The 27130-nt window shown below is 42.0% G+C and overlaps 1 protein-coding gene across 1 annotated transcript in view; it reads left to right on the top strand.

Moving 5' to 3' along the window:
* LOC111945631 (uncharacterized) overlaps positions 1-27130 on the top strand; it is a 76161-nt gene that overhangs the window by 32927 nt on the left and 16104 nt on the right. The window contains exon 5 of the mRNA XM_086880730.1: positions 6128-6207. Within this exon, the coding sequence (XP_086736856.1) occupies positions 6128-6207 (80 nt within the window). The remainder of the gene's footprint in view (positions 1-6127; positions 6208-27130) is intronic.

Below are 27130 nucleotides of genomic sequence, written 5' to 3'. Positions count from 1 at the left end.
TTAATCCTAGGCTCCATTAGAAGGAAACTTTCCTTTGAAGTCAATACAGATGTTGGTTTCACAGGAAAATACTGTTTTCTGTAGCGACACCTCACCTAGCTATCAATAAAATCAGTTGAAGACATGCTTCTAAAGGTGATGGTAGTAAAGTGAGATCTTCAGTGGTGTTTCCTAAGATGCTACACTGGTAGGAAAAGAAACATCATTTTCACAGAATTGTAGAGGTTCATCTCTAAGAACACATTTACTTCTGGCTAAGAAATACATAGGAGTGGGTCTGAAATTTAAGAAACTTCAAAGTAACCTGCACTGCAGCATGGAAAGAATGTTAGATCTTATGAATTTTAATAATTCCCACAAGGACAAATCACCTGATTCATTCAATGATTTCTGTGTTCCAGTTAATGTCAAGATGCAGGCAATATAGCACCTTAAATTACTGATTTTGACATTTACTTCTGTTTTTAACAAAAACTCCTTCATTTTCCCAAGAAATGTCACAGGAACAAATAAAATATTTTCTTCTAAATGAAAGATGTTTCATTTGACCAGACAGAAGTGGATTTTTTTCAGCTATTTGGCAGGAAGCAGGAGAATCCTCAGGTTTATGCATATTTATTTTTTACTGCAGTTTGTTTGCATTTTCCTTCTTTGAACTCTTTCATAGGTGACCTTCTGAAATGTATTATAAGTCCAATTTGACAGTTAGAGACAGCATATAGCTCCAAAATCTCTTCTTCAGTCCTCATGGGACAGTATGTAGGACTATCCTGTCCCTGTTTTCACATACAAAAGCTTTAGGACCTCTCCCTAGAGATGTTCACAGTGTGCAGTTAAATAGGGGTGGTGCATAGATCTTGCCAATTTGCCTGAATATTTCAAACAGAACAATATTGTCTCTGGATTTTAGCCAGGGAAATAATTTAACTTCTCAGAGCAGACAATTTTTGTCTTTGGCACAGTTGATACTCCCTAAAGAAATAAAAAGATCAGCCTGTGAGCTATTGACTTAGAAAAAAGAAATTATTTTAACAGAAGTGTGCTCCAGTAATGTTATTTTTAATGGGTTTGATGACAGAATTTTTCCAATTCTAAGTTTATGCAAAAAATACTCATCTGGGCAGATATATAACACCAAACATAATTCCATATTTAGGAAATACATATTTCCATAAATAATTGACAGAAAAATCTACCAATTGTTCATAGTTTGTTGCAGATATTCCCATATATTTATACATTTTATTATTTTAGTATCTTTTTTAAGATGAAAGATTTTATAAAACTGGTCACTACAAAAGAAATGTTCACAATTTGCTGTTCAGTTTCAGGTGTCACTTGTTTATAAAGTTTCATCCTTCATAAATTTTGAATTCATGATAACTCATGAGCTGAATACCAAGATTAAAACGGTAACACTAACAGTCATTTCAGGATTCAGCACAGTTTATACAGTTTTATTTTTCCCATGATTGCTTATTGCCAAGCACCCCTTTAATACCTGACCCTGCAGTAGGGCACTCAAGTGACAGTCACACTAGGCTGGACATTGAGGCCACGTGTGGGCTGTTCACACTAAACACAACTTGGAAATGTGTTGTTAAACTTTAAAAATATTTCAGGTCACAGTTTTAGCCTGACCAGATGCCCAGAGAACTTGCAGGCATGGCTCAGGAGTTAGCACAGGCCATTGACACAACCAAATACACTTCGTACTTGTATGCAAGTACCCATGCTGTCAGTGTCTGCAAGCTCAAAAGGTGCAGGTTTTTGGGGTCAACTTGCCCCTGCCAGAGAACAATCCTCTGCATATTTAACTTACTCGCCTAGCTGAAGCTTTAGAGGCAGCAGTACAGCTAAACTAATTTTCATGTTAATCAACAGTGGATGAATTTCGCAAAGATGAAAGAATGAGCCCAATCTTTACAACTCAGTTCACTTCACACTTATATTAATTTCCTCTTTCTTAAGTAACGGTTGCAGCATTTACTGTTTTTAGATCCTTGGCAGAATAAAAGCAGGTGAAAAGATCAGTGCATCTTATACAATTTTTTCTTTGAGATCCATAAAAGCTGTATCTTTGCATTGCTGCTAATTCTCAGTTTTCAGATGCTGTCTCTCTATTGCAGCACAACCCCAAAAGACACAGCCGCCACATAAATGATGCATAGACCAGGCAGTGATACGGTACAGTGAGGGAGAGCAAATATTGAGGCAAGGAGGAGCTGGGGCAGGAAAAAGGAGGGAAGCAGGAAATGCATGAAAAGCATGGCATACAACATAGCAGAAATCAGCTACTTTGAAGTATTAACTGTGACAGGAATCACATGAAATGAGTTCTGCATCATCTGCCAATTTTAACATATGTCCTATGGGACTTCAGCTGGAGCACTGAGTCAGCATCATACTGCAGTCAACCACACTCTTCCCCACAAAAACTTCTCTCCACGTTCCACTTGAGGGGAAACCCCAGAGACCTGACAGGATAAAAGCTTCATGGAATCTCGGGAACTTGTAGGCCAGGGAAAAAGGATCAGCCTGACCGTGGTGCGTCATGAAGCAGCTGTTGTTGACAGTAGAAGTCATGGGGTTGGGCGGTGGAACAACTGAGAAGTAAATCTCAGTAAATTTTATTCACCATCCCTTCTTTCCAGAACTCTCACTGTTTTTTCCTCCTAAGCAGAGACCGCTTTAACCCGTGGCTTCTCAGTAATACCCAGCTGAAAGTCAGGCACCTGAAACAGTCATGCTGTTCTTCCAAATGTATATGGCAGTCTAGTGTAGGCATCAGGAGCATAATTCGTCAGACCAAGGCTGGACATAAATATCTGAATTAGCTGTCTAGACTCCATTTATCATATAATGAAAAGGCTGTTTCTACAAAGTGACACACCTCATGCTAAAATTGGTTTCTGAAATGAATGATACACCAGAAAGTGCTTACTTCTCTCCATCAATAGCGAAGGGAGTTCAGATGTGCACCAGACATGGTCACAAGACTGCAGACACATAAAGTTAACAAGGTGAATCTCAGTCATTGTTGCTACATATAAGGAATAAAATAATCCATAAATTAGACTATCACAGTCTAAGGTGCTTTGTAGCTGAATTAATACAATCGAAGTTTCATTTAAAAAAAAACATTCCCTTTCCCACAGCATGGTTCAGTTTCTATTTAATATAGAAAATACTGTTGAAGGAAATATTACTATTTGTAGTATTGCTCTTGAGTGTCCATTTGACAAATCGGCACTTACCACAGCTGAAACATAAGATGTTACATAGACTTTAGGCACAGGATTACTTAAAATTTGTGTATTGCTAGAAGTAGGTGTCAGCTTGCTCATTTCTAGGAATCAACTATGCCTCCTTGCCAAGAAGAAAGCTTGTAGTACCTGTAGACTTTTGCTTCCTCACAGCTTTTTGGGAGCAGCCTCTCCTTGCTCCAGCCTAAGGCAAAAAGCAGTCATAAGCAGTGGTGTTCTGGGAGACTCACACCCTCATGTTTTTTCTTCACCACATTAAAAGTGTAAGCATGGCCATATGTGTCGTTTCTGAGTTTCCCAGAGCAGAACAAATTTACAGTGACATGTAAGGAAAGCCTTCACAATAAAGCCTTATTTCTGTGTTTATCCACAGGTACGAACCACAAGATTTAACAGGGATGTAGAAATACCCATCTGGATCACCCCAGTGGTCCTTGTAACCATTTTTCTGACTTCAGAAGTGACAGCATGATACATTCTGTAGGGCAAGTATGTGAATGACACATGAAAGGGAAGAGTTCCTTGAACCATTTATATTTCTTTGGTCTGTGGGTGCCCCAGGAAAGCTGAGACCTCCATGCCTGCCCAGTGTGCCAGTGTCCCATATGGGGACTCCACTCATCAGTGTGCTGTATTGGAGGGCAGTCTGGCTGACTTTCTCAGGGACATGTGCTGACAATCTATCAGATCTGAATACTTTATAAAAATCTAGGAATAGGAACCTACTCCTGGATCTCCTCACTTTTATCAAGTACGATTGCTAGCAGCCTTGAAGGACACACACTAAGTAGTTTATGGAATAACAATTTATCAATAAGGAGTCTGATAATAAGAAATTGTGAAAAGCTAAGTTTAGAAGATTGCAGTTGATAGCAAAAAACAAATTTAAAGCAATAGACAGACAAGATGTAATCAACAATGAAAGCTATTTTGACGTAATCATTCAGCACTCAGAGAGTAAGTTTCTTCTTATCCAATAAGCGTTCCTATGGAGGAGAAGACAGATAAAGCATTGTCAGTTGATCTCAAAAGTTGTGATGGAGTCTTCCATAACTTCTTCCCATTCTTAACTTTCACACTATTTCTTTAAATTTTGTGTGGACCTTAAGTGACTCCCATCATAATACCTTTGTTACTGATTGGTGTAAAATTCTCCCACTTCGCTCTTAAATCCCAGAATCCCATAATATTCTGAGTTGGAAGTGATGCAGACAGATCATCGAGTTCAATTCTTACACATATGGGTCTCAAACCCACAGCTTTGGTGCTATTAGCACCATGCTCTATGATCAGGAAAATATTCAGCACATGCCCAGTGCGGGGTGGTTGTACCTCGGAGGCAGACACAGCTGAGGTGTGTTAATATGACAATTAGGTTATAACAAACCTAGTTCATGCAAGGAGAGTGATTTTGCCACAGTTGCTGGTTCAGCAGCAGTACATCTGCTCCTGTCTCCCCTGGCAGGCAGGTGCTATGCACTTCATTGGCCACATGATACCTTCGAGTTCCCCTCCCTTCAAGGATTACAGCAGAGCCTGGCTGAGACGTCTCTATGCTCTAGCTTCCATTTCATCCCTCTCAACACACGCTTCACGTCACAGGCTGAATGTGTGGAAAGTCACTGTGGAATAGGTTTCATGCTTGCCAACCACATTCCACCCAGGAAGCAGCAAATGCATTTCACCCTATAAGTTCTGTACTGTTATAACTTTCATTACAATTTAAATACATCTCCCCAGTTTTCTCTAATTTCAGCCCAGTCCTCTTCCTACAGTGAGTTTACCATTTTCCACAGTCTATTCCCTCTTGTACATTCTCAGAATAAGATAATTTCGTTCACAAGTTGAAATTTGCTATAGTGTGACCTCCTTACCTTTTCTACTAAGTCACACAGGGATTTTATTGGAGTTCTTCTTTCTTTTTTGAATTGAAGCAGTTTACCATGGCTTGTAATACAATATTTGCAACAATATCAATACAATAATAACACTACTGTATGAGTCCTGGAATACTGAAATAGTGTTTAAAACATCACAATTGTCTGGATATATTTCCTTTTACCTGACCCCCAGACATTCATTGCAACCTTAAATACAGAGCATCTGACTCAGCTGCTCTCTCTCTCTACAACAGTAGAAGCTGCCTGTCTGCTGATGGCCTTTTCTCTCTTTCCTCAGACACCTGTCAGCACTCACAGCCCTCTTCCTAACGTAGCATCCTTTGGCTTTTACTTAGACTTTGAAGAGTAAAATGTTCTTAGTCTGGCAGGTTTAGTCTTAGTCTGACATATTCCACGACAAACAGCATCCTCATTGCATTTTCAAGAATTCATGTTGCCATCTTGCTGGCCCTGTTACATCTTCTGTTTGGTTTAACTCCCTGTGCTGAGGAAAAATAACACCTTGTCAGAAATGGAGTTAAGATATTAAAAATATTACACACGATTGTCCTGGTTTTTATAGGCTGAAGGTTTAATGGCATTCTACATCAAAGGATCTTGCTTATTGTGAGGATCTCAGCTTTCACTGCAAAAAGGGGAAATATCTACCCCTCCCTATTGCAAAGAAAACCTTGAAAACATTATTGCAGTAACAATAAAAAATTTAAAAGTCTGGAGTCAATGTGACATAAAAGGTAGGTTCATGATTTTTATGATTATACATTACTTTGGTGAGGGCAGAGGGAAGGGCCAGACATTACATTCATTATTCCTGAATGTTTGCAGGGGTAATACTGGTGGTGGAAATTTAATCTTTGGAAATGCTTTGCCATCAAAGACTTTGGAGCCGTAACAACAGCATTTTCTCCTGAGTTTGTGTGAATATGAGTAGTCCTACGGTCTCATTTATTCTCTCTGCAGATTTGGACCTTGATCTTGAAAGCTATTTATTTTGTACCCCTGAAAAGTGCTGCAGTGATATGCAGTAGTGGTATGCACAGGTAAGAAGCCCTGACTGTGCAAGATGACAGATCTTGCAGCTAAGCAAACTGGGTGCAAAAATTCAGAGATATTTAGTTCCTCTATATTAAATTTGCCTTTATAGAAATTGCAGTAAGTCCAAATCCTGTGCTAGTAAAAAAGGAGATTACATAATACAAATTTCCCGTTCACTAGTTGTCCTTTACTCCAAAAGTCAAAAGATGCACCTCCTCCCACACTCAGTCCTGGCGACACGCAAACACCAGCATGAAAGTAAAGAGAGGGATTTTTATAGAAAATCTGAAAGGTAGATACCTTCCTTTCGATTCCATTAGGTGGAGCTCTCAGACAAGAAGAAATGAATGAAAAAACCAACCCAGCAGAGGCACCCTTAGGAATTATTAGTACTGTACTATGAGGGTATTTTTCCCTGCCGAGAGCTCTCTTTTCTTGATAGAATTCATTTGTAATAAGAACTCTTATTACATACTTTCAAAATTACTATAACTCAGCAACCTGCCTCTACAACTAGGTTTTCTTTAGCTTAGCACATTACTGAGATCAAGCCGCAAACTTGTGAGGTAGCTGAAGGCTGCATCATTGGTCTCAACATAAATAACCAGACCGAGAAGAAATAACCATGGAACAGGAAAGAAGAGCAGATAAAGAACTTAAGAGCAATTTATAAAAAACAGAACATTCTAGTAAGTTATTGACCATTGACCAGTGATAGAAGTTCACTGACATTAATGGTGCAGGATTCAGCTGAAAATGTTGTCATGCAAGTACAAGGGCATAAATCAAACAAAAATGGCAAAGAGTATGCATCCTGATTTCCTGCTGCTTCCCCATTCTAGTTTTGTTTTGATCTCATATTTAGCATATGCATTCTTACAAAGTTTTGGAGAAGCTCTCCCAGTCTCTGCACAGAGGGATGGATGAAAATAATCCTATGTAAAGCAAAGGACAGAATGCTGGATGCATATTTTCATGACTATCGGCTCTTATACTACTTCTTTGTTATATGCAGTAAATTAGAAATGTCAATACTTTTGCCAAATAAATTCCTGCTTTTGACAAAATTGGGAAAATAAATGTTATAAATGTTGTAAAGAATATTATCTGAATTATCAGAAATGAGCAGAGATTGTCCAGATATACACGGAAGGAAGGAGTCTGAACTGTTTCCTATTAGATTCTACACCTTAGTTAAGAGAAATGATTAACTTAATTTAATCAATTTAACTGTGATCAAATCTTGCTTGTTTTATCTTTTATGAAGGCAAACATGACACATTTGTAACTGATAATCTCAGTAAAGCTTAGCCTTTCTCCTAAATTTATCCTTGGTTAAAAATATGATCATTTAATGACTTCTGAGGTATGATGCTGGAAGGTGGTTTGTATTTTGTGTTTGAATATCATATCTGGTCCCAGATTTTACAACAAAATCTTCTGCAGACAATTGAACAACCTACAGGTCTGTTCCATTTTCAGACTTTTTAAAATGTGTACTCTATTGTACCAAAACAACCTTTTAGTACATTGTGCTAAAATAAAAAAGCCAACAGTGCCCATGAGACATGAGAACTAGCAACTTCATTTATGTGTTGAAATCAGTTGGCCTCTATATTTGACAGGCTTTACTTTTACATGTTCCTCTAGATTTGCTTCATCAGTGTAAAAAGAAACCTTCTCTAAGTATTACAGACTGCTGCAATGTAGGATGGGTGTCTTTTCCCAACACTGAAGCTTTCTCCCTCACTTCCATATTCTGCTCTGCACAGTTCCTCAGAGGAATGTTTTGCAACAAGGAGTATCTTTTAAGCTTTTAATTTTTCCTACACAGGCACCTCCCACTGACATTAGAAAGGGGTCACAGGTCATATCTGACCTTTCCTTCTTGGCACAAACGGCATTGAGCAGGATTGTTCTGGTCATACTGGGCAAGGAGCACTGCTTCTGGTGCTTTGTAGCTTCCAACAACTTGTTTCAAATGCAGAAAGCACAAAAAGCCAAAGCATCAGGGGCACATCTAATTTTTACCTCTCCCCTGCCTGCCTTCAGGATGGCTTTAATGACTACAGCATGGGTAGGCAGTTTTCAAGCTCTTGTCTCTGAATCTGTTCCCCTTTCTGATGACAATACATATCTGTGCTTTGATATGCTTCATCCTTGGTCACATATGGCTACTCATACCCTCTACTGTATTTATCCTGAGACCCTTACCTCTAATGGAAGGAGTTATTATTATCCCTATTTTATGTCTTCAGACTACATGATTTCTTTAGCACTATCTGTGGAGCCTAGGGCACAGTAGGAAACTCAACCCAATTCTGATGCATTCCAGCTCTGCCCATTGAACTACACTTCAAGATAAGGTGATGTTACACAAAGAGAAGAGCGTAGGTCTGATTTAAACTTCAAGTGTGGAAATGTAGGTTATGGCAGTCTTACCCCGCTTTCCTAGATTCCAGAGGGAAGTAAGCAGGAGAAGGGCCAAGATGGTGCAGAACTAAAGTATTTTGGTGCCCCACAGAAAGCCTCTGATAAAGTCCTGTAGGTAGAGAGCACAGCTGGTAAAATCCATCTGGCTAGGCATGGCAGAACCAACACGCCCATTTTCCCAGTGTAAACCAAAATGCTCTTTCCAAATCTGAAACTTTTCCACCAAGAGCTTGCTTTTAGCAGATAAATATTTTTCCTTGGAAATTTTTCAAGCAGAAAATTCTCAACAATCCACTATATGCCCCACTAATTTCCCTTCTGCTTTCCGGTGTCCATGTCCTTGAAAGGGTGAGAATGTTCCCTTTTCCATGATTCAGTATTTCCCTAAAGTACAGCAAGGTAAAAAGACAGGCAAACTTAACTACCGAGATTTCCATAAAGTTCAATTAAAAGTTCTGAGCTATTGTGACTAGGTTTGTCAAAATCTGTGTGATAAGTTCTGCTGTGCAGCAAACCGTGCTTCTTTCACAAAAGGCTGGTGAGGAATGGCAGGATGTTACTTCTCAGGAGGCAGCAGGCACACAAACCTTCTGGATGTGTCTCCTCAGCTTGCATCTGACCCACGCACCCAAAGCTGAGCAGCCCCTTTGAAAAGGAGAGTCTGAGAAGAGAGCCAGTGCACATGCTTTGGGCTCAGAAGGGAGACAGTGTGATCTTGATAGGAAAATAGCATTTACCCAGCCAAAATCCTCATCTGTTACTGATCATGCTGCACTGTTATCTTTCTTTTCTTCATGCGACAATCAGGCATGGTGCTTTGAAGCGAACATAAATCCACTTTTCCTGACTTCTTTGCCTATCTTTTTGAAAAGTGCTCAGTGCTTGTACTGTGTATCCCAATATGGTTTCTTTTTGTATATCTGTTTCAGAAAACACACCCCTACTGCAGCACAGTGCAGCCTATAGCAATGAAGAAGAAAAATAATAAAATCCTTAAAGACAGATCTGGCATTCTGAGTGCTATACTTGGGTCAGATTTGAATCTGAAAGGCTTCTTTGGACCACCAAAAAAATATTTTCTCCCAGTATCACAACAGATTATTGGAATGTTAGAAATTTCTTCTAGTAATTGTCTGTGAATAAGTTGAATCAGCTGAACTCATTATACTTCTTAAACCAAATTTTTACTTGCTCAAAATAAAGTTAATCTCCTATTTAGCAGCAGTCTCCTCCTCCTCCTAAACTTCATTAAACCTTATCCTGTCAGTGTCTTGGCATCCGCTAGTAAAACATAGGTGCTTTGAGAGGCTCCTGAGATGCCATGATAAACAAAGCTTCCCAGCCCAGTTACATGTTTCACTCAGTGCTGATCTGTTCAAAACCTGGTAATCCTGCACATTTGTTTAAACAAGTGGTTCAGTCATGACCAGCCCTGACCTACTTTTCTCAATGCCTTATTTGTTGCACACACGTTTCGGCTTTCCGCTGACTATACTCCAAACACAGGCTGCCTTTTGCTACCTCTTAGAAAAAATGCTCAAAGCAATGTGGGCCCTGATGAGGGGACACCAATGCCACTCTACTGCACAGAGAAGAAAGTGCAACATATTGCCAGCACCCATCAAACCAGAAGTACGAACCTGATCCTCAAGCAAGCTTGGGATTCATTCCCCTTAGCTGGCTGGTTTGACTTCTTATGGCACGGAAACAGAGGAGCAAGTGGAACATAAATATATATCAAAAGTGTTCGTAGACAATTAGGTCAGAGATAACTCCTTTGAACCTCCTTTTTCTTAACTTGCTTGCTGAGTTTATTCCAGGTTTTCAAATTCCTGTTGATAAAATTGAAGAACAAAAGTGCAGCTGGGGTTTGTGCAAGTGGCAATTTTAGCAGTACCTTCATCTCTAAACAGCTTGACTTTTCTTGTCAGGGAAGCAGATCTGTCAAATCGCATGTTCCTCTCCCTAAGATCCGGTAACAGTTGGCTGATACCTGAAAAAGGATGATATTCAAGAACATGCAGTACTTCAGTCACATTCACAACAATACAACAATGCAATCACACCTACTTTCTACTCCTCTTGGACAGAAGAATTGGGTAAATCACCCAAACCTGGGCAGTGAAGCAGTGCCACAGGCAGGAGTACGACTTTCCCAAGTCTCAACCCCACCGTAAAACCACAGAGACATATAACTAGCTCTTTTGGTCTCTTAGAAACCCCAAGCCACTGTAGCAGACAATGACATCAAGAATAAGTCCAGCTGGCATCAAACACAGCCTCAGCTAGCTACAGGATGAAATTCAACCTGGGGAATACAGTGAATATGGTCCCTACGGCCAGACCATGCCAGTTCCCGCATCGTCACAGAAACCATCTTCCCTCTTTTTCTGGGATGAGGTATCAGATTTGGATCAGAATAGGCCCAGCAGTGTGTGAGGGAATAACACAAACACTACCCCAAATACAATTGCCTGTGTCACAAGTCAGACACCCTGAGAGAGGCCCAGGGGGCCCCTAAGCTAACCCAAAGGCAAACAGATCTGTCCCTCCATCCTCTGCTGTTTTCTCCCCTTAAAACATAGGAGGGCTTGTATCTGTATGTTCAAGAGAGTCTGGGAAAGTAAACCCAACTGATTTTCTGCCCCAATTTGAAGCTTTGATTTGATAAAGATTCCATCCTTACAGCCTTGAGTAATTTTAGTTACTTTTTCTTGCCTTTCTTTTCCCAAACACTCTAACCTGGAAAGTGGAACTCCAGTACCCCAGGAGGGTATTACTGACATGATGAAGCCTGACAACATGTAACTCCTGTCTCCATCCTGCATTTCTACTCACAAGTATTCTCTAAAGAACATTTTCTTTTCCCAAAGCTTCGTTGTGCCTAAGACTCAGTTAATCTGTTCTTTATTGTGGCAAATAAGAGCTTTTTCTTCTCCCCATAAATGACCATTATTTTATACCTCTACTTGCTGTGAATTTCTCCAAAATGTAAACTCTTACATCCCCTTACAATAAACTGCATCTTCTGAATAGAGCATATGGATTATGAACTCCTGTGATTTTTCTCATTACTTTGGTTCATCCAAACAGCTGACCAAAGGGAGGTCCATTAATTGAAGTATCTGATAACTCAGATCTTGTTTCCTGGCTCACTCTTTTGAGAGGGAGATTTGAGCTGTTTGTTTGATTACTCTCCATGCTGCGTGCTCATGTCTGCCCAGGCTTTTATGTTGTGTCCATCATCATGAAATGTGAGATGGTTGATAATTCTCTTCTAGTTCACAGAACAGATATTGTGTCAGCAACTGTGCATTTTGGCCTAAAAGGCAGTACTTGAAGCCTGACATGTAATCTATGGATTTGTCCAATCTAATTACTGCCACTTCCATCAGTGTTTTTATGATATAGACATACATCCACTCAGAAAAATCACTAAAGCTACAGAGGTAGCTGCCAGGCAGTCATTCCATTACTTTTGGCTTGGAAATTATTTGAAAGATGCTATAGAGTTGGAAGGCTCTGATAAGCATCATCAGTCCCTTAAACAATGTGTTTTCCGTTGTTTCTGCTCACATTCAAGTATTATTTTAGTAGATTAGACTCAAATTTTCACTAATTTAACTTTACTTTCTTGTGATTAGGTAAAATTCAGGTTTTGTTGAAGACAGTAAGTAATAAAACTTCTACAGCAAAAGCTACTGAATATATCCATTTTTAAGATAATAGACTGAGAGTTGGGGTAAATTAACATGCATTGAGCACTGTGCAGCAATGCCAGACAAACTGCTGCACTCAAGCTTGATTGTTCACATTTGCCTTTAGTGTTTTTAACATGTGTGACCCTCTTCAGTGCAGTCACATTCCAGGAACAGTTGGCCATGCGCACTCACTGGGCATCTTAGACATGTTTCTGACACTTATTTTCCAAGGAATTGTTCTGTACTTCTGAAAATCATTCTAAATGTCTTATGTTTTTCTTGGATTTAAATTTCCCATGAAGCCATTGGAAACTCAAGAGATGAGAGATCACATTTAGAAATTATCAGTCTCTGTTTGACTGTCTGTGCCAGAATTGCCTCCAGATAACACCAAATCACAAGCCTTTGATTAACACCCCTGAAATTATATGCAAAAACAACTTCCCTAAAAAAAATAAAGGTATTAGGCTGGTTAAATGCATTAATAAAGGAATTAAAAAATGTGATTTATTTCAACCTCATCAATGTCCTGCCCAGTCTGCTCCTGTCCTTACTGAAAGAGGGAAACACACTGGTTTTGCATTGCTGCCAATTTTGGGGTTATGGTGAGAGAATATTAATAGTCACAACTTCTCCAAGCAGCAGTGTCTGTCTGTACAAGCCTTATCCACCAGCACGCACCACTGGTTGTTTCCTTGTCAAACACCACAGCCGACTCCCAGGGATGCAATGGCTTCGGATCCCCTCCCAGGCCAGGGTCATACCATGAGTCCTCAGGATTTGCTCCCATTAGTGGAATCTAGGGTGACATAGACTGTCCAAGCCTGGGGATATAAAACTGACCCTGCCTTTCCAATAGATTTTAGCAGGTCTGAATAACCATCCCAGCATGAGGACCAGAGGGCCAACAGGGAGCAAGAATAACTTCATTTCAGCTAAGATTGCTAGTGAAATTAACAAGAAACAGCCCAGTCTCCTTGTGCCATTTAAGCCACACAAGCATCCACATTAGCCACATTAGCGTGGGACTTAATTTGGGCATTTAAAGCTGCCTGCATTATGTTGTGACTGAGTTTTTTAACCCATCTTTTCTGCATGTTCTTCCTTGCAAATGTATATTTGATGCAGCACATTTTCAAAGGGAATCGAGGAAGAGAAAACTAAAAGCTGCATGTATTAGTATTCCTGTTTAATTTAATATCAGCTTACTAGGTGGAAATTAAAATGATTTTTCTGTCACTGTTATCTCTCTTCACTTGGCAAAGATTGATTTCCTTCTTCCCTGCTGCTTACTAATAAGACATCTGAAAACTAAGATGGTTTTTATGTTTACTTCTTTGTTTAAATCAGCTTTCTTAACTAAGGACAGCTTTGGCAATATATCTGTTGTTTAACTTGTGATTTCTGTGTTGGCTCAGGCTCCATCAGTGACAGAACATCAAACTCAGAGAGACTATATGTTTTTAATTACTCAGGGATGCCCTCGTGCATAAGTACATGCAAATTAAACAAACGGATTTCAAAACCGGTTCAGAACAGATTGCACATTACACAATCAATCACATTTTGGTTTCAGAAATGATGGTGCATTATTTTGCTTCTCCTGTTGAAAAATACGGTGGTTATCAGGCATCCCTTGCCACTGCTGCTACCACTGTGTCTGGCACTGCCAGGTTTGGCACCACTTTGTTGAGAGCTGACAAGCCAATGAAGGCTGATGGCAATGCACAAACGCTTGAGTGTGAGAATCAGCTGAACTACTCTGCATGGAAGGACACCTTCCTACAAAGGAAATGTCCAGCAAGTGGATTAGAAAACATTTGTCTCAAATAATAAGACATGAGCACCCAGACATCTGCTTTCAGAATCTAGCACTCCTTTGAGTTGGAAACGATAAACTAATGAGCACAGTTGCTGTTTGGAGTCCAAGCTGCATTGTATGAACTTGGTACTTGCACCCTAGTGGCAAGACAGTTCTAAATGCATACATTTCAAAAGACAAAAAAGGTTCAGTGAAAATTTTTCAGGGCAAGGTGGTCAAAAAAGGTGGCAAAACAGCCATTTTCATATTGCAGATGAGGAACTGAAGCATTAGAGACAGAGGTGGTGTTGTGGGTATCCCTAAAGAGCTAACCATTCCTCCTGCACAAAAAAGCTGAGCTTTTTAAAAAAGGTGAGCAATGTGTCCTGCAACACATTCTCTTGAAATAGTATCTCATACCCTTTAGACAGTTCACTGTATTGGAGGCCTCCTTATTTAAGATCCTAATATTTCTCTTTCCTACTTTCTTTCCACTCCATCTTAAATCCCCATGCTCGGCATTAATAACAGTTTTTCCTCTAGAGTAATTGTGCCTGTTATACCTATATAGCAGTATCTTACCTTCTTCCTCTCAAATTTGATTATCCTTCATTTATCTGCATTTTCTGTATTGAAGTTTAAGTTTTTCTTTCTCCCTCTTGATAAAGTTGCTCTTGTCCTTCTTGGGGGATGGTGTCTCAAGGTTTCTTACAGCCCTTTTTTACACGGTTCAATGATGTTCTTCGGTGTTTCTGTATTTTTGATCCAGCTGCACTCAGAACTGAAATACAGCAAGAACCTTCTGTGAAGACACACCTGGTCTGTCCCCACTAGAGATCAAAGGTGGCAGACCAAAGGTGCATTGTACCAGAAGCAGCTCACACCACATGAGCAGCCTGTGTCCCACCTAGGGTGCCCTCACCTGCTTGGGTGACCTGAGGAAAGGGTGCCTACATCTCTGGTTGCCTCGCAGTGTAGGGCTGGTCTTGGAGCACCTGGCTCCTCGCCTGGAAGCCTGGTCCTGATCAGCTGTGCCGGGCAGGCAGGCAGGTGTCTGGACACACTTCGGGTGCTGAGTGCCAAGGTTGGTGTGCACGTGATGTTCTGCTACATGGACACTTCTGGCGCTGCAGAACTCGGGGGTGAGTTGAAAGCTAAACCAGACCTGCTGCTGGGGGTGAATATGCAGGCGATGCTCTTTCATCCAGTTTCCATCTTCCTGTCCTGTTTTCGTGCTATCTGTCCTTGTGCACCTTTGGTGCATATGCCAAAGGCCAGAGAGCTGCTGGGGAAAGCTTGGCAGGCTGCGACCCATGCCGACCTGCCTGAATAAAAAAAAAAACAAAAAAACCCTTTATTTTTTCGGAGGTGGGGAGGAGTGACCTTTCTGCTTAGAAAACGGAGGCAAGCCTCAGCCATCCTCCCCGCCGCCGGCCCCCGCTCCAGGTCGGTCTCTGATGGAGATGCCAAGTGCAGGCGGCGGGGGTGGTCAGGGAAAGGAAATCCCGTTGCCTCGCACCCCGCTGCAGTTACAACCACAGCACAGACCCCGGCCGGAGGGGCTCCCCGCGACGCGGCGGCGGGAGGCGGGGGGACCGCAGGAGGCGGCGAAGGAGGAAAAGGAGGAGGAGGAGGGAGGAGGGGGCGAGCGGCTGGGAGGGGCGGGAACACCTCGGCTGGGCGGAACACGCCGGCCGGCGCGGTCCCAGACTGCCGCGGCCGGGCTGCCCGCGCTGCCCGCGGCTCCCACTGCCCCCGCACGCTCCCCCTGGGGCCGGGGGCGGCGTTCCCCGCCGCGTCCCGCCCGCAACTTTCCCTCCCCCGTGGATGGCTTTCGTCGGAGACCTGCAGGGCAGCCGGGCGCTTGACACCTGTCCCCCATGGGCCGCCCCCGCGCCTAAGTTTGCCGGCGCCCGGCCCCACTCCGCCGCCGCCGCAGGGCGGGCTTGAAGCCGCGGCGGGGCCGCGGTGCCCATGGCCGGGCGCCCCGCCGCGCCGAGGTGTCCGTGCGCGCCGCCCCGTCCCGCCCGCCCCGGAGCCGCCGTGCCCGCCCGAGCGCCGCAGCGGGGGCGCTGAGCGAGGCAGCCCCCGGCTCTCCGCCACCGGCTCGGCGCCAGCCGCCGGTGCCCGCCGGGTCGCTGGCGGCGGCGGGGGCGGCGGCGGGGCCGCGGGATCCGTCCGCGCTCGCTGCCCCCGTGTAGTTCTCGAGTCGTCTGTCCTCGGCGGCGGTCCGCGGGTGACATGCAGTCCCTCATCTCTCCGGTGACCAAGGCTATCCTGGTGGCTTTGTTCATCTTCGCCATCCTGCTGATCCTCTACGTGATTCTGTGGTACATCTGCCGCGATGTGGATTGCGACCATGGGATCTGAGCGGCGCCGCGGGGCCAGGGCTTAGGAGCCGGGATTCACCCCGCGGGGCCGGGAGCGGCAGCGGGAGCCCCTCCGGGCGGCAGCCGCCGCCACCGCGGCCGAGCAGGGGAACAGAAGGAGAAGGAAAGAAAAGAGGAAAAAAAGAAAAAAAAAAAAAAAAAACAAAACAAAAATCGAGAGAAGGACCGAGCCGAAAGAGCCCGGAGGACAACTGCGATCAAGAAACCAACCTGAGCTTGACCTTCAGAGACCAGGGTGACCCGGTGAGTCTCCGCTCTCCGCGGCGCGGGGGATGCGCGGGTGCGGCGGGGCTGCCTCCCTCCCTCCCGTTCCGCTCCCCTCCCCTGGCACACACACACACAAACACACACACACACTCGCACACGCACGCACATGGATGTGGCACAGGCGCTCCATACACACGCCGCGTACACACACACCAGTGGATGTGCGTGCCTGAGCGCCTGCTGCACGCAGGCATGCGTGTCTCTTGGGGACAAGCAGGACCCGTCCTGCCGGCCGGGATAAATTGTGCCTGCCTCCGTCCCCGTGTCCCCCCGCTTTAAATTTTTCGAGGTGACAAGGCTGAAAAGGCAGCGCGCCCGCGGGAGCGGCCGGGCGCGGGTGCGGGTGCCGGAGAGCGGCGGGCGCGCTGCCTTTGCGGCCCCACATTGGTATGCAGGCGGTGGCTGCGCCGCCAGGCAGACCTAAAAGGTGAGCCCAGGGAATGGGGGAAAGTCGATGCTTCATCAGTCCAGGGACAAATCGGGAAGTTACAGAAAATGAAGGGAGGATGTCAGGTATCCGGCCGCTGCCAGCAGGCAGACTTCGGGGAGGGGATATAAAGCAGGATGAGTTTCTCCTTTCTAGAGCCAGGTTGATGGAACGAAGTGGGGGAAATGACAGAAAAATGTGCATGGGAAGTTCTGGATTGTAGCCTTCCCTGTCTGGTCCCACTGACACTGCATTTCCTACATGCTGCTCTCTCTAAAAGGGTTAACACTCAACGGTTTAGCACATGCTCAAGCTGGGCAATTTCAAAAAATGTTGATAAAAAGTACACAATTGATGAACATGTACGTACTGGCTGTGCTGGGACACGAGGGGACGTATCCTGCACAGCTGTTTTCCCACCTGAGAGAATTTGTTGTTGGCGATTTCTGCTCTTACTGATCGGTTGTATTGAATACCCTGTGCTGAAGCGGAGAGACAGCAACACATTGTGTTTAAAGTGGAAAAGACCTGCTGAAAGAAAAGTGGTCCCAAACACTTGGGCTGTAACTGTTTGTGTCCTTGACAGGCAAGCTGTCAGGAACAGGAGCAAACTCCAGCTGCGTGTGTTATCCCTGGTGGGATGTATTTGGATGCCGCAGGGTTGTGAGTGCGTGTACACGGTGGGGAAGAGGAGAAAAATCAAATTCGTGTTTCAAGCGGGGGAACAGGGACCTAGCCAAGTGTAAAGTGTAATAGTGTGGTTTGGGGTGATTTGGCATTGAGTACTGGTGACAGAGAGCTCACCTTTGCAACAGGGGTCTGTACGTGAAGGAAACAGTTCGGGAGGCAATTCTCTTGCCATTTTGGTTTGTGCTTCTGCCCAGACTGTATTTTGAAGGGTTTTTGACCTGATTAGTTGATCAGACATGACATTACCGTTAACACACACTACTAATGTGATTATAACAGCAGTGACATCAATGTTTCCTTGCCCTGCAACTACAGTAGCAATGCATTTGTTTACTTCCCCCATGCATGCTCTGAAATGTCTGTTACTCAACAGCTCTGAACAGCAAGGGAAGAGGGAGGAGGAGGAGGAGGGGAAAACTTACAGACATTTAAAAATGGCTATAGCTCTGTTTCCCTTATGCATGTAATGATGTGGAAATAAACCACCTCCAAGACCTCTTCATCCTTTTGGGTTTTTGTTTATTTGTTTGTTTGTTTGGTTGGTTTTTTTCCTCAGTCTGTACACTTGTTTTTACCTAAGTGGCAAAAACCTCTTCACACTTTGACATGTCAGGTTGTGTCACATGTTCCCTTCTGAATTAAACAGCAGGGCACACCTTCTGCCCCTCTCCCGGCTGGCAGGAGCTAGCGGGTGAGACAGTTCTAGAGACTTTGCCATTTAGTGTTAATTATTTCGCAGTAAACCAAACTGTTATTTATAGATCTGGATGAAATGTGGCAAATTAATGCGTTTTTCAGAAAACTTTAAATATCAAGAGATATGTGTGCGGGTGATTAAATATCTGAAGTGTTGATATGACCAAACATATTTTGTATTACCCATCATAACTGATGTTAATCAACTTAATTGTAGAAGCCATGAAACAGTCCCTTCAATTATTGTCTGATCACTATTTTTTTACAGCTGGCCCATTATTATTTTAAGCATATTGTTTTTAGGAAACAAAATATAGAAAATTGTTTTTTAATACCTGGTTTTATTCTAAATAAGTTGAATATATAGGTTTTTATATATAAATATTCATATCAGATTTGTATACAGTCAAATGGGTATTTTCCAGCCTAACAGAACTGAAACATAAGCAGAGCAATGATTAGCAGTATTGAATTTGATTTGTAGTTGTAGTCACAGATGTGCTGGCTTTGGTTCGATACTGTGTGTGTTCATTATCATGTATCAGCAAACGTGAAACCCTAAAGATCTGAAACACACCTTTTCCTTTTCCTGTGATGCCTCATAGAAGGGAATGATATCCTGGCCTTGCTCAGCTGTGTGCGGAATTTTGCAGTCGGTTTTGACGGAGACAAAAATATATTGGCAGATTAGCACGTGGGTTTGTAACAGCGTGATGTTACTAAAGTTGAGAGAGATATTAAAACTGTGAAAAGGGTAGAATTGATTACAGTGGAATACCTAGAGACCTTGTTTTTGTAATTATTTACTTGTTTGCTCAAAAGTTTGGTGATGATTTTATTTCTATTTGGTGTTTGTGCTCATGCCCCAGCTCAACAATTTTCACCATCTTGCTCTCTCTTCACGTATGGTAGTGTTTCAAAGGTGAACTCTGAAATATCACCTGTTACTGAGATACAGTGCATCAGGCAGATATAGAACACCTCTAAGTATTTTTTGCAATAAGACACTTTGTAACATTGTGAGTAGAGCTTTTGTTTAAGGCAAAGACAACTTGTTATTGTGTTTCAACTTGAGCCAAGAGAAATTTCTTACAATATTGCAAATATTAGTAATTTCATGGTCTGAAAGTATGTTTTTAGTCCAAGAGCTACTTAATAGGCTGCTCAAAAATTGTGTTAAATGATGTTTCAAATCTTTGCCTTTTTTGTGTGGAAAAAGACTGTGAAGTTACCGCTGCTTCATCAGCAGAAGTGTAATGAATTTTATGGATTAATTCCTACTGCAAGGTAGCATGCTACAGCGTGGTCCTCGCAATCTTGTCACATCAGACTTACACATGCAGTTTGTTTCTGGATAAGTCATTCTTTACTCCACTCTTGGTCAGGCAAATTCCCTCCAGATTTATTAAATATTTTCTGTAAGTCGCATGCAAAAAGAGTAACTGGGCAATAAAAATCACAGATTTTCTTATTTTCTGTTTTCTTCCATATAAAATAGATTAATAAAAATCAGTATCTTCATGGTATGTCCTCTGTGCATCTTATACCATTTCCCCGAAACAGGCTTAAAATGAGCATTGAAGATGATTCCAGCATAGGAGGGTCTCTGCAGAGATGAAAGGTTAGCCGAGGGCCTGGGATGGACAGTGCTGCATCCTCGAGATGTCCCTGTGTCATACGAGTGCTCAGATGTACTTTTTCCCCTCCAGGTGAGTGTAAAGCAGAGAGCCTTCAAGCTACTGTAAGGCAGGACATGTAGATCTGCCCTATGCAGCTCCAGCCCCATTTGTTGGAGTGCCCAGTCTAGGATTTCTAGGTTTTCTACTGGCTGCTCTAAGTAAGGTGATGATTTTGTGGTTGTTCCTCACAGTCTTAAAATCGGTGAGCCTTAGATTAATGGTAATGTGACAAGCACTTGGCCCAGTTTGTGTGTTTATAAACAGCTTGGAGGTGGGATGGTTGGGATTAATTAATTAATTAATTAATTGTACTATTGATGCAATAATTCCAACACTTGAAACCGGCAGGGCCCTTTAAATGACAAATTTGGGGGCAGTATCAGGGAATGCAGTGTCGCTGTGGCAAGTGTATTAAACCTGCAGCCTGAGCAGGCCATATCTTGCTTCTTGCTCCACTAGGATAACAGTCTTGCATCGGTAATGTTAGTACAAGCTCTGTGGGTAAGGAGCTATTGAAAAGGTGGAGTAAGGGAGCCACGAAAAGCAGGCACATTCGCTCTTCACCTGAAGATCCATCTCTGCTCTGGGTGCGGTGTGCCATTAGATTCTCGCCTGGCTGCTCCCTCCCTTCTGCATGGCACCGCGTCAGGGCTGCAACTGGACATTCAAACACACGGGAAAGTTCCACTGCATTTCTCAATGGATGACTTTTCCCCCAGTTTTTCTTTGATGCATGTGTATTTTCTCCTTTTCCTTCTAAGCATTAATCCTCCAACCTGTGTCATAGTGCATAGTGCGGTTTGTAGACAAACTGCACAAATTGATTTTCCTGAATTGGGCTGACCAAATGATGAGTGTATTGGAAAGCAGCACACACTTGCCTATTTGTTGTTCTACATCAAGCTAGTTTTTTTGTATGAAATATCCTAATATCTATTAAAATAGCTTTAAAAAAAATTGTGGGTTAAATACGCATTGCCGGTATGGTTCATGCAGTTACATAGCAGCATCTGCTCTTGTTAAAGGCATTCTGATAACTTTTAAAATTTTACCCAAGTGAGAAAATGTGAGCTTTAGCTTGGAGAGGCTGGCAATACTGTGTGCCGTTGAGAATTGCATTCTTATTTTGAATGTTTTGATATATTACTTTGGAATACTAAAGATATTTACTAAAAATAAAGTCATTAAATCATATGTAAAGGATACCAGTAAGGTGACATTCAGACATTCAGAACTGAAGAGTGTTTGAATGTGGGTTATGGTTGCAAAAAAGATATGGAAGAAGTTGCCTGTGACTGATGAAGACAAGGGATTGGGAAAATAAGGAAGAATGCTATATCAAGACAGTAGAAGAAACACTCCAGTGTGTTCAAATTTTAAAAAGTGGAGCTAATGTGAAGTAAAGTGAGAAGCTCAGAGTGCAAAAATTGCCACTTTCCTGTACAGAAACTGTATGTATATATAAGTATACATACATACATATGCCTGTGTGTATATATATATACATTTGCACAGTCTATGTCATCGAATTAGAAATTTGCAACTCTAGAGCAAGCTGAGAATCTTTGCATGAATGATTTTTTTCCTTTTTCCTTGAAACCTGATGCTGCTAATGCCCAGTAGGAATTTACTTGAAAACCAGATAGTGTTGCAGATTCTTTCTCAAGGAGTCAATGATCAAACACGAGTGATGTTGAATATTGGGGTTATAAATGAATAATTTTTTAAAGGAAATGCTAATGCTCTGTTCACTTTGGAAAAGAATAATTCAGATTATGTGGGCTGGAAGAAATACATTAGTAACAAATAGATTTCATGTCTTGTGTTTTCCATTGACCTCAAAGAGACAAAGTTGCTACTTACCAGGGAAAAAATCCTATTATGTAATTAACCTATGACCAAAAGCTATATGTGAAAAAAGACCGTCTCAGAAAGAAGATAGTAGAACTGTAATATTTTAGTTCAAGCCAGTAATAGCCAACATCTTCTTGCAAAAGTATAAATGTAGAACTCTTTGATGTAATACATCTTCTGTTTTTATGTTTTTAAGTGCAAAGGATGAAAGAATCCTCCTGAAATTATGAGTGCTAAAACTTATTCACAGTGAAACCTGCTGCAGGATTATGATGCTTTTTGGGTATTATGGTATTTTATGTAACATCTGAGTTAGAAAATGTTTTGGTTTGCATGAAATACAGCACTGTACTACAAAGGGCTAAGGGAAAAAAATGTGCCTTTTGTAGCCTCTTCTGTATTTATTGCATATTGGGGTAAAGCTGAACTCATGGACAAAATTTTATTTGGTATTCAGTATTCATTTCAGTGATGACGTGTAAGTGCTGTGAACCCTATTAGAGGAATACCCAGTAAAGCCAGCGTGATACCTACAGAAAAATTAAACAAGGTCTTCATTAAGTTGTGCTCTTCATAGACACTAAGTGTGACATAGTTAGGTAACCTGCAGTGCATGTTTCTTATATAGCTCTTATGATTAATGCACTCCTGAACACACTATCACCACCTCCCTTGTGAGATATGTGTATATAAATGGGTTTAAAAATGAGTTTACCACCAATCTCCATTCTAATGACGTGTTTTTATTTTCTACTGCAACACCATTCTGACACGCTTAAGAGGGACGATAACTGAGTGGGAGTTTAATGAAGCCTCAGTATCAGTGAAGATAAAAGGAAGACACTGAGCACACAGAAGAACATCAATATATGATTGTAGTGACTGATACAGTATAATTCAACTTGGCTGCAGTGACCATGAAACAGTGAAGTTTAAGATCCTTAGGTCAGTGAGGAGGGAGCACGGCAAGCTCGCTACCTTGCTTGTCAGGAGGGCTGACCTTGGCCTCCTCAGTGATCTGCTAGGTAGAAGTGCTGTGGGATGAAGCCCTGGAGGGAAGAGGGGCCCAAAAAAACTGGCTGATAGTCAAGGATTCCCGCTTCCAGGACCAAGAACAATGTATGCCAAAAAAGAAGTCAGGCAAAAATGCCAGGCAGCCTATGTGAATGAGCAGGGAGCCCCTGGAGAAACTCAGACACAAAATGGGAGCCTTCAGAGGATGGAAGCAAGGAACACAGTGAGATTGTCCAAGCACCCAGGGATATGATTAGGTAAGATAAAGCCCTGATAGAATTAAATCTGGATGGGGACATCAAGGACAACAAAAAAACCTTCTATAGGTACGTGGGTTATAAAAGGAAGGCTATGGAATATGTGGCTCCTCTCCAGAAGGTGGTTTCCCAGGACATGGAGAAGACTGAGAGCTCTGAAACATTTTGTTAGGTGCATGAGTCAGCAATGTGCGCATGTCCTTCCTTCCTCTGGGCTCTTCCTTTTCGTGTTTGCATTTGCTCACAATCTCCTTCTGCTAGACCAGATTGCACAAAACCCCATCCAGCCTTGCCTTGAATACTTCAAGGAATGCAGTATCCACAATTTTTCTTGACAAGCAGTTGCAGTCTTTTGACCATCCTCAAAATAAAGAATTTATTCCTACAATCTAATCTAAACTTTTCAAAATCTAAACCTCTTGCAGTTTGAAGCCATTTCCCCTTTCCCTATCACTGCATGCCCTCATAAAAAGTCCTTATCCAGCTTTTTTGTAGCCTCCTTTAGGTACGGGAAAACTGCTATAAACTCTCCCCAGAGCCTTCTCTTCTCCAGGCTGAAAAGCCCATCTCTCAGTCTGTTATAGCAGAGGTGATATGCACCCTTTTCCCTGATCATTCCTGTGTCACTCCTATGTACCTGTGCCAACAGCTTCATGTCTCTGCTGCACTGAAGCCTCCAGAGCTGGAGTTGAGTAGTCCTCATCCTTGGAGGTTTTTAAGACCTCTTGAGCAACATGGTCTGACCTTAAAACTGGCCCTACTTTCTGAGACCTTCTGAGGTACCTTCCAACTTGAACTATCCTAGGATTGTATGATCCCATCAAGCATGTATTCTTCAGTCTTCTACAGGAATGAGCACTGGCTGGCTTGTTGCTGTGCATTCTTTCCTTAACTCTTAATATGTGCTAGACAGGTAAACCAAAAGGATAGAGGCACAGAACTGGGACTGGGGCTGAGTGGGAATCTGTTCCCAGTAGTCCTAATCATCCTTAAATTTTACATTTACAGTTCCTATACAATACTCCTGGATATGGTGAGGTGTGGAGCTGCAGTGGTGCCTGGCAGAATCATCACTGTGCTCATACATGGAGGATGAAGCCTTCACAGATCTTAGTGGCCTGAAGGTTGAAGACAAAAATTGCAATATACTTATAGCCTGTTTAATTCTTACACCTCTGTGGGGACTCCAGCACATTTCTAGGAACTGGAAATTAATTCAGTTACATGGCTCTGACTATAATATAATCATGCTGGGTATACTCTAGTGTAGTGTAATTTTTTCTGTAATCTGGTACAGTTTTTATTTTTATGTTTGTCTTCAGCTGTACAAAGTCTGTCACATTAACTGTCATGGCTGTATGGGTAGTTGGTACAGTAGGGTTTTCAGGTACTGCCTGGCTTAAATGTCAACTGTGGCTTTGAAGAAAAAGGCAACCTCATGGGAATGGCATGCTTCAACACCAAACCTGTCATCTCATACCTAGGCTGCTCACAGCTTATATTCAGGCAGAAAGCAGATTACTAACTAAGGAAAAAGGCACTTAATGCAAAAGGCCACCGTACCTTTTTCTCCCAGGTAGAAAAAGCATTTTCCTCAGCGCTCAGAGCTCTGCTGCGGTACCTGCCTGCCTGTCTGGATGCTGGGCAGACTCAGAGGAGAGCAGGGAAGATGCACAAGGTGATAGTGGGTCCCCTTTATTATGACATTTCATTATACACCTAAGTGTAATCCAAATTTACAAGATGGAGCTATCAAGAGTAATTATTTTCAGTGCAAATTCAAGATAAATGAGAGCTGCACTGCATCTGTTGTCAGGGGTTTAAACAGTGATTCTCTCATGTTAGTATACAGGCTCACTGCCACCCCCCACCTTATTAAACACATGAAAAGACACATTTTTATACCTCAGCTGTTTTTTGGGGTTTTTTTTTTCACTTGGAGATGTATCAAAAGTGATGAAAACATTTTGAGCCTAGGAAAAAACTTACATATTTGAATGCATAAACTGCTATTTTTGAGAATTCTGAAGTGATGTTGATTTTTTTTCTCATGTGGGCTTACAAGCCTGGAGAGATTTTAAATTAAAAGTGGAAGAGAAAACTTGCTTTTTACTTGAGTTCATGAAAGCTCTCTTAGTTCTAAAACTAAATTATGTATTAATCAGTAAGTCCTGTATTGTCTATTAAATTCACATGACAATTCCCTTTTTAAAATTTTACACAGTATTCAGGTGAATAGATAGTATATGTATTTATAGATATATAAATATAAATATAAATATAAATATAAATATAAATATAAATATAAATATAAATATAAATATATATATATATATATATATATATATATAATATATATTTATTTCAGACTTCTATGAATCTGCTGCTGACTTTAGGAATTAAATGTTTTGACTGTTCCTGTCCCATGAACAAGACATTGACACCAAATTAATTTAGTTTGAGTCTGCATGTTGGAAGTGCTGTGAATTCCAAGGATAAACGTGTGATGGTATTGTGAAATAATATTATTTTTATTATCAGCCAAGGGTTTCTCCTCTTGCTTTTGGGTACACAAACAAGGTCAGCTAGAAGGAGGGTGGAGCACAACAGATGAAGCTGGGGCTGACTTGGAAGACACTGCATCCACTATTGTGAGTCATTCTCTTTTAACAACGAAGGTAAAATCCTATGGGCATGTGGGATGATACATAAAGGAAGGCAGAATTTTGCTTGCTGTGGAGGAGCTGTTCATTTGTTACAAACATTCAGCTGACTTCAGTGGAGTGGTGCCAATTTCTGCTAGCACAGGCGTTGGTTCTGAGGATACATAGATGCATTAATAAACAGTTGGAGTTCTTCTTCAGGCTGCAGAAAGAAGCAGCCAAGTAAGTGATGCAGCTCTGATGACATCCAGCCACCTTTGTCGCTCTTCAGCCTGTGTAACCAAGTACCTTTTTTTGAGCTTGTTTGTCAATGATCGATGTAATACACAGAACTTAAAGCTAGTAACATCTATTAATGTGTAATGTGTGTTCTATACAAAAGGCTGCTAAATTAAAAGGCAAGCTCTTATCTCATGAAATAGAAATGTTCATGATACATGGTTGGAAAATATAGCTATGTAATGTGTGCCTTTGGTTCAGCAGATTTCATGCAAGAAAGTGAAAGAATTCTGAGAACCCCTGGAGTCATTCTTGGATAAGCTTATGGATATTCTGCTACTCTTTTATGAATGTCAGCTTGGCAAACTAGACTTCTTATACACACTATGGTGCATTGGATGACTAGAGAAATCAAATGGCTCTTGAAATTCAAGCCTCTTCAAGCCTCTTGAAATTCATCAAGGTTTACTGAAAGGCAGCATCCTGGATGGGATGTACCAGTGGTAGCTGTGCTTTATGAGATGGAAAAAGTTTTGCAGGACACCTCAGTAGTAGCTGGAAGAAAAGATTAATGTACAGTATAGCATGGATGGATGGATGGATGGATGGATGGATGGATGGATGGATGGCAGGCAAATCCTCTGAGGAGTGGCAAGCCCCAGGTACATTTCTCATGTGGAGAGGCACTTTGAAGACAGAAGAGCCTACCCTGACAGAGGCTGTCCAGTGTCTGGCGAGGACTGGAACTACAGGACATGCTGTATAGTGGCAGTCACTCTTTGATGCAGTCTTGAAAACAAGCTCAGATGCACAATACGACATTTAGAGTGATGTGCC

This window comes from Cyanistes caeruleus, chromosome 3 (genome assembly GCF_971803275.1).
Source record: "Cyanistes caeruleus chromosome 3, bCyaCae1.hap1.1, whole genome shotgun sequence".
NCBI classification, from domain to species: domain Eukaryota; kingdom Metazoa; phylum Chordata; class Aves; order Passeriformes; family Paridae; genus Cyanistes; species Cyanistes caeruleus.
Note: the sequence above shows the minus strand (reverse complement) of the source record. Positions and strands in the feature narration are given on the sequence as shown.